The sequence below is a fragment of the Prunus dulcis genome, unplaced genomic scaffold (genome assembly GCF_902201215.1).
Source record: "Prunus dulcis unplaced genomic scaffold, ALMONDv2, whole genome shotgun sequence".
Classification (NCBI taxonomy): Eukaryota; Viridiplantae; Streptophyta; class Magnoliopsida; order Rosales; family Rosaceae; genus Prunus; species Prunus dulcis.
The window spans coordinates 54,073-62,406 of record NW_023010060.1 but is presented as its reverse complement, the minus strand read 5'-3'; the positions used below and the strand labels follow the sequence as shown (position 1 = coordinate 62,406).

Sequence of the window (8,334 nt, the reverse complement as noted above, 5' to 3'; positions counted from 1 at the left end):
CCTGGAGAAGCCTTGGAAACCACAAGCAACTTCAGAATTGGTTTTCTCTACTCTTATTGCATTCAATATGTTTTCTCATTTTTGCTTAAGTTTCATTTCCATTATGAGTAGCTAAATTCATAACTAGGGCTATGATGTAACCTAACATGAATATTCTGGGTTTATAAGTTGAAGTTTTGAGTTTCCAGTTTGATTCATGATTCATATTCCTATTCTTTATGCTTATCAGTTAATATGCTTGTTTGGATGATTGATCACCATTAGAACTTGTATATTAGCTACCTTGGTTTGAATCAAGAGTAGACACCATGCTTTGATTTTAATTGAACTATGAATAAGAAAAGTATGTATGGACATTCGACAACAGGGATTAGATACATGCTTGGTTGTTTAACTTGTTCTTCTATGCTTAATGGGTTCCTAATGCTTAATTTAGATTAGACAACAAATAATCAAGTTAGGGAATTAGGAGCACAAGGTTAGGACCAGACACCATGGGCTAATCATACTTTAGCTAGAATCAACCTTTGAATCCGAATGAGACTTGTCACTTGACTCCTTATAACCCAGAATTGAATTGTTATGGTGAATCGAATGCCCTAGTATCCCAACCTATTTTCCAGCCTACAAAAGTACTCTTTGTTACATTTGTTCACCTTGCTTTTGTTTGAAATTTCGTTTTGCCTCATTTGTTCAACAATTACAACCACTCTTGCTTTAAATTCTGTTTTAGACTTAACCTCCTACTTTCTTGAATTTGGTAATCTAAGTACATAACTAGTTTTAACTTCTCAGTCCTCGTGGGTACGACCTCGTACTTGTCTTGCTATACTACTAATTGGCCCATACAATTGCGAGTTAACATTTTAACAACAAATTTTGGCGCCGTTGCCGGGGACTGAATGAAAGTTCTTCCCTGGTTATGTACCCAAAGTTACCCTTATTCTTTTAGAAGTACTAATTAACTCAAATTATTTTCTGTTTCAGGTAGTTTATGTCTACTAATCCTTTCCTTGAACAAGTGAGGTCTTCATTCCAACGTTCGAGATCTTTGAACGCAGGGCCATCTTTGCAACCAAACCGGGTGATCTCTGAAATTCAGAATCGTCTAGAAAAAGAGTTAGCAACTGCAAAAGAGCAAGCCATTGCCACATTTGAAGGTCTTGCTATCCACACTGACCTCCCAGGGTCTTCACCTTCAAATTCGGAATCAAGTTCAGACCAAGAAGAAGAAGAGATGGCTGCCAATGAGTTCATGGGAGACCTTTATATCCCAACAATTCCAGCATCCCCTTCAAGCATCTTGCTGCCCACCGCAGCTCGAAACTATGAGCTTAAATCTTCTCATCTTAATATGCTCCCTTCTTTTTATGGTTTACCTAATGAAGATCCATTAACTCATATAAAGGATATTTTTAATGTTGTGAGCTCTTTTCCCTTGACAGGTGTGACAGAAGAGCAACTTCGAATGAGAGTGTTTCCGTACACTTTGAAAGATAAGGCGAAATATTGGTTGAATTCTTTGAAGCCTGGTTCACTCATGACTTGGGGAGCCATTCAAAAGAAGTTCTTGGAGAAATATTTCTCCACGCAAAAAAACCGACATGCTCAGGGACAAGATCCTTCTATTTGCACAACAAGATGATGAGTCGTTTTGTGAAGCATGGGAGAGATTCAACGGGCTGCTCAATCAATGTCCTCATCATGGGATTCCATTGAAGCTTCAGATGCGTATGTTTTATAAAGGACTAACCCCCTCTAGCCATAATATTGTCACTAATTTTGCAGGTGGTTCTTATAAGACTAAAACTCCAGAAGAAACATATGAACTCTTTGAGGAGATAGCAATGGAGACCCAACACACCGATACAAGAGGTAAGCGTATTGCTGGTGGTTCTAATGATTCTTCCAGTGTGCAGATTTCCAAATTGGAACAAAAGCTAGATGCCCTCCTTGCATTGAACTCAAGAAACCCTTTGAAGGAAGAGTGTAGCATCTGTGAAACTCATGATCATCCTACCATTTCTTGTCCCTTTGGGGCTGCATATCCAGAATTTGTGCAAAAGCAAGCTAAGTTGGTGAATTCCTACAACCGAGGTCCAATAAATGACCCATATTCTCAAAGTTATAATCCAGGTTGGAGGAATCATCCAAACTTTTCATGGAGGAATACACAGAATCAAGCGAATCCCCCTTCACTTCAAAGGCCACAACAATCATCATCGTTGGAGGATATAGTGAAGCAAATGGCAATCAACCAATCCAATTTCCAGCAAACAACACAAGCTGCCATCTCCAAGTTGGAAGTCCAATTGGGCCAGATAGCTACTGAAATAGCTCAAAGAGAACCTGGGAAATGGCCAAGTCAAACCGTGATCAATCCAAAAAAACCAAGAAGCCAAGGCCGTTCATGTGCTCAGATCAGGTAAGATTGTTGATAACAAAGTTGGTTCTGATCTATCAAATGATGTTGTGGTTGTAGAGGATGAAGATGAAGAGGAAACCACAGCTATGGAAGGAGAACAACCCAAAACGTCCCAATCTGCTCCTAAGGCCAAATCTGATTCTCGGGAACCCAATCCATTTCAATTGCATAAAAGAGATGACAAATTTGTGCCATCACATCTTCATCAAGATAGATACATCCCACCTCCTCCATATATTCCACCGAATCCATTTCCAGGCCGTTTGAAGAAAGCAAATCAAGATAAGGCTTTTAAAGAGATTTATGATATTTTGAGTAAAGTTAATATCAATTTGCCCTTGCTTGATGTTGTTAAACAGATTCCTGCATATGGAAAGTTCATCAAGCACTTGATGACTCACAAGCTCAATTTTACTCCAAGTGAAGAAGGAAAGCTCAACAAGAATGTGAGTGCTGTGTTGCAAAGGAAGCTTCCACCAAAACTAGAAGATCCTGGCAGCTTTAACATTCCCATTAACATCGGAGATAAGGCGGTTGGAAGAGCCATGTTGGACTTGGGAGCAAGCATCAATGTAATGCCATATTCAGTTTATCAGGCGCTTGGCTTAGAAGGGATAAAGAAAACCTCAATTCGTCTTGAACTAGCTGATCATTCTATCAAATATACAAGAGGTATTGTAGAAGATATTTTAGTTCAAGTTAATACACTCATTCTTCCGGCTGATTTTGTAGTGATGGATATGGAGGATAACCCATATGTAGACCGTGTTGATCCCATTCTCCTCGGGCGACCATTCATGGCCCCTGCAGACACAATCATCAAAGTGAAAGATGGCACCCTCTCCATGACTGTTTTGGGTGAAACTGTTGAATTTAAAGTGTTTGATGCTCTGTCTCAACCTTCTATCACTCTTGATACTTGTTTTTCAATTGATGTTGTGGATCATGAGGTTTCTTCTAAAATTGTGCAGAAAAAGTCTAATGATGCTTTGGAAGCGGCCCTAACACAAGAAGAGGAAGATCTCTTTGAATCAGAGTTCCAAGAAGTGATGGCTGCCTTAGAAGTGTTTCAACCATACCCACCATCCTTTAGGCCACCACTTGAGCCTCTTGCATCATCCTCCACAAAATTGGAGCCATCCATTATCACCCCACCAAAGCTAGAACTTAAACCTCTACCCAATCATCTTAAATATGCTTATTTGGGTGCTAATGAAACCCTCCCTGTTATAATTGCTGCAAGTCTCACTTCACATGAAGAGGACAGTTTAATTGAAGTTCTGAAAGAACATAAAACAGCCCTTGGATGGACCATAGCAGACATCAAAGGAATTAGTCCAAGCATGTGCATGCACCAAATTTTAATGGAAGAAGACAGCAAACCATCTCGTGATGCACAAAGGAGGCTAAATCCCAATATGAAAGAGGTGGTTAGGGCTGAAGTTTTGAAGCTACTTGATGTGGGAATCATCTACCCAATTTCAGATTCTAAGTGGGTGAGTCCTGTGCAAGTGGTTCCAAAGAAGTTCGGAATCACCGTTGTAAAGAATGAGAAGAATGAGCTAGTTCCAACACGCACTATCACCGGTTGGAGAGTTTGCATTGATTATAGGAAGTTGAACACATCCACGAGAAAAGATCATTTTTCCTTGCCTTTTATTGATCAAATGCTTGACCGTTTATCTGGCCATGCTTACTACTGTTTTCTTGATGGATTTTCAGGTTATAATCAAATTCCCATTGCTCCGGAAGACCAGGAGAAAACCGCGTTCACATGCCCATTTGGTACATTTGCTTATAGAAGGATGCCATTTGGTTTGTGCAATGCTCCAGCAACTTTCCAAAGATGCATGATGGCAATCTTTTCTGATATGGTGGAGCGATTCATGGAGGTATTTATGGATGATTTTTCAGTTTTTGGTTCATCTTTTGATGATTGTCTTCACCACTTGTCTCTAGTGCTTACAAGATGTCAGGAAACAAATCTGATTTTGAATTGGGAGAAGTGTCACTTCATGGTAAGACAAGGAATTGTGCTAGGCCATGTTGTTTCAAACAAAGGAATTCAAGTGGACAAAGCCAAGATAAATATCATCACAAATCTACCACCCCCTTCCTCTGTTAAAGGAGTTAGAAGCTTTCTGGGCCATGCCGGATTCTATAGAAGGTTCATAAAAATTTTTCAAGCATTTCAAGACCATTGTGTAATCTCCTTGCTAAGGATTCTATTTTTGAGTTTGACGAGATTTGCATGGAAGCCTTTACGACTTTGAAGAAAGAGCTAACTTCAGCCCCTATTATCATAGCTCCAGATTGGTCTTTACCATTTGAAATAATGTGTGATGCCTCTGACTTTGCTATTGGTGCAGTTTTAGGTCAAAAGAAGAACAAGCTTCCCCATGTGATTCATTATGCAAGTCGGACCTTGAATGATGCCCAACTCAATTACTCCACAACAGAAAAGGAGTTGCTTGCTGTGGTTTTTGCTTTAGAAAAATTTCGTCCTTACCTTGTTGGTTCTAAAGTAATTGTTTATTCTGACCATGCAGCTCTTAGATACTTGCTCACTAAGAAGGATGCCAAACCTCTCTTGATCAGATGGATTCTCTTGCTGCAAGAGTTCGATTTGGAGATTCGAGACAAGAAGGGATGTGAAAATGTGGTGGCTGACCATTTGAGCAGAATTGTGGTTAAAGAGCAAGGAGAAGCTGTACTACCATTGAATGAGACTTTCCCAGATGAACAACTATATGTTGCCCAAGTCAAAGAGCCATGGTATGCTGATTTTGTTAATTATCTTGCTTGTGGTGTTCTTAGAAATGATCTAACTTATCAAGACAAAAAAAAGTTCTTTTCCATGGTGAAACATTATGTCTGGGATGAACCTTTCTTATTCAAGCATTGCCCAGATCAACTCATTAGAAGATGTGTTCCAGAAGAAGAACAAGAAAGCATCCTTAGGCATAGCCCCGAATTGGCTTGTGGAGGCCACTTTGGAGCCAAGAAAACAGCACTTAAAATTTTGCAATCAGGTTTCTTTTGGCCTACTCTATTCAAAGATGCATTTAATTTTTGTGTTAAGTGTGATAGGTGTCAAAGGATGGGAAACATAAGCCGCAGGAATGAACTGCCATTGAAGAACATACTCTTTGTGGAACTCTTTGATGTATGGGGTATTGATTTCATGGGACCATTCCCATCTTCCTTTGGTTATACCTACATACTTGTTGCTGTTGATTATGTGTCTAAATGGGTGGAAGCCATAGCCACCAAAACCAATGATCATAAGGTGGTCCTGAAGTTCTTGAGGGACAATATTTTCACAAGGTTTGGTACTCAAAGGGCTGTCATTAGTGATGGAGGCAGCCACTTCTGCAACAAGCTATTTGAAGCACTCATGAAGAAGTACAATATCACCCACAGAGTCTCTACACCATATCATCCTCAAACTTCTGGTCAAGTAGAAATAAGCAACAGAGAAATTAAGCAGATCGTAGAGAAGGTGGTGAATAGTACAAGGAAAGATTGGGCTGCCAAGCTCAATGATGCATTATGGGCTTATAGGACTGCATATAAGACTCCCATCGGAATGAGCCCTTATCGTCTTGTGTTTGGAAAAGCCTGTCACTTGCCAATGGAGCTTGAACACAATGCTTTTTGGGCCATCAAGAAGTTGAATTTTGATCTGAACAAGGCCGGCCATGTTAGAAAGTTTCAGCTCAATGAATTGGAAGAAATTCGACATGAGTCCTATGATAGTGCAAAGCTATACAAAGAACGTACCAAGAGTTACCATGACAGGAACATTCAACGGAAAGAATTCACCAAAGGTATGTCGGTTCTTTTGTTTAACTCACGTTTGCGTCTCTTTCCAGGAAAATTGAAGTCTAGGTGGCTTGGCCCATTCACCGTGGTCAATGTATCTCCCTATGGAGCTGTGGAGATTCAAAATCCTAAAGATGGCTCTACTTTCAAAGTAAATGGACAACGTTTAAAGCCATTCTATGAGGGAATGTCAGTTGGAATTCAAACTGGTCATGTGGTGGATCATCTTCCCTTCATACAATCAAGTTAACTAATGGCATAATGTCTTGCCAAGACATTAACTAAGGCGCTTCTTGGGAGGCAACCCATGTGTTGAAGAATAAGGTGGAGTTTCTCTAATACTTTGTCTTAAACTGTCCCCTTATTATTCACATGTTCTCACTCATCCTTGTTATGCTTTAACATTGAGGACAATGTTCAATTCAGGTCTGGGGGGGAGGTTTTCAATTTTTGTTGTTCATTTGTGTTTTTTTTATTTAAAAAAAAAAAATTTATAAAACCAATGCTATGGAGCTGCCATTGAGATTTTCATATCAGAAATTTTAAACTTCACAAAGCTTTTGCTCTTAGAATTCTGGTGGCTAAAGTACCATGCTCAGATTCTTGAAGGAGAATAGTGGAGACTACCCTAGTGAGCTATTTCAAGCCTAATTGCTTTCTTGAGAGGGTTTAAAGTGTTTCTCTTCAATTCACTCTAAATGATCTCATTATTCCATTTTGGTTGAATACTGAGGATGATTCTCTTTGCAGATATCAGGTGCGTGCTCTCACCCATGAATGAACTCATTGAAGTGATGCTAGGCTCTGCGTGTATAACCATATTATGTGCTTTCTTTTCACCCTACCCATTCGTGTGTTCCATCAGCTCTCTTGCAGCCAAACACTACAGCCTTTTTTTTCTTCTATCACCCTCATAATCCCCTAACTTTGTATCTCAATCAGAGATATTTAACCTATTATAGCCATACCCTATAGCTTAGAAATATAACAAGGTGTGCCAAGATAAAGTTTGAAGCAAGGAGGTTGCTGCCACATGCCCAAATGTAAATTGGTGTGAATCTATGCAGAAAAAAAAAAAGAAAAAAAAAAGAAAAGAGAAAGATAAAGAGAAAGTGTTTTGATTTGATCTAAATGTGAAATATAAAGTCTATACCAGATGATGCTATGAAGTTGCAGCCATACCATTCTAAATCAATGACACCTTGCAGATCAATGAAGAATGCAACCTTGGTGTGTTCTTAAGTTAGTTGTGTTCCTTCCAATTCTTCCACTTCCCTTAACCTTAGCCTTTCATTACAACCTTGTGAAAGACCTAGCTGATCTTTGAGGATGTATTCATGGGTGCTGGTATGTATGTGTGTATCTCTACTCTTAGTATTTGATTCCCTTCATGAGATCTAACCAAATATTTGCGTCTATTTCATATACTCACTTATGCTTGTTTGAGAGAATAAAACCATAGGTTCTGAGTGATTGAGTGCTAGATGTGAGAATTAGAGTTGAAGCATGTTCTTCCTTCAAGATTTGAGTATGTTTACTTTGAAGCCGTGTGCCTTTGAGCTATAGCTTACACTTTACACACTTATTGATCATCTATCTTGGCAACTCTATGGTGTTGGATGCATGATTAAAGTTTTCTTTCATTAGTTGTGTTCAAAGTTAGTTTTCTAACCTTTTGGTGTTAGAGAGTCAGTAAAGCGTTTATGGGTATCGTTTCTGTTAAATCCTCAGGAGACATAACTCTTCCGATTAGGGATGCCGAGAGGTTTAAAGGCTTGTTGCATATGCACATTGCAATCGAGTTACCTATAGAAGTGGTTTAGTTAACTTCTTGTTTTGTTTTCAACTTTATTCTCTTTTGTTTTGCTCGAGGACTAGCAAAATCTAGGTCTTGGGGTATTTGATCAGTTCACAATTGTATATCATTTTGTACCCTTCTTGCTTATGATTTGGTTATGTTATTGAGTCAAACATGTGCTTTTAATCCCTTTTTCTGTTTATCATTCAGTTCATTGGGCCTTAGGTAACAATGTTGTCTTTGGATAAGAAAAGATGCAAAATGGTGCAAAAACGAGCAGACTGGG

General features: G+C 39.1%; 1 protein-coding gene and 1 non-coding gene across 2 annotated transcripts in view; one reads left to right on the top strand and one right to left on the bottom strand.

Moving 5' to 3' along the window:
* Window positions 1-994: 994 nt before the first annotated feature.
* The window catches only part of LOC117612734, a 13,398-nt gene continuing 6,058 nt past the window's right edge, over window positions 995-8,334 (top strand). Inside the window, 6 exon segments of the mRNA XM_034341399.1 lie at window positions 995-1,532; window positions 1,789-2,364; window positions 2,483-3,855; window positions 3,949-4,600; window positions 4,603-5,369; window positions 5,505-6,495. Of these exon segments, the coding sequence (XP_034197290.1) occupies window positions 995-1,532; window positions 1,789-2,364; window positions 2,483-3,855; window positions 3,949-4,600; window positions 4,603-5,369; window positions 5,505-6,495 (4,897 nt within the window).
* Window positions 1,605-1,711, bottom strand: LOC117612736. The gene has a single exon (XR_004583535.1). It is a non-coding gene; the product is annotated as a small nucleolar RNA R71 (small nucleolar RNA).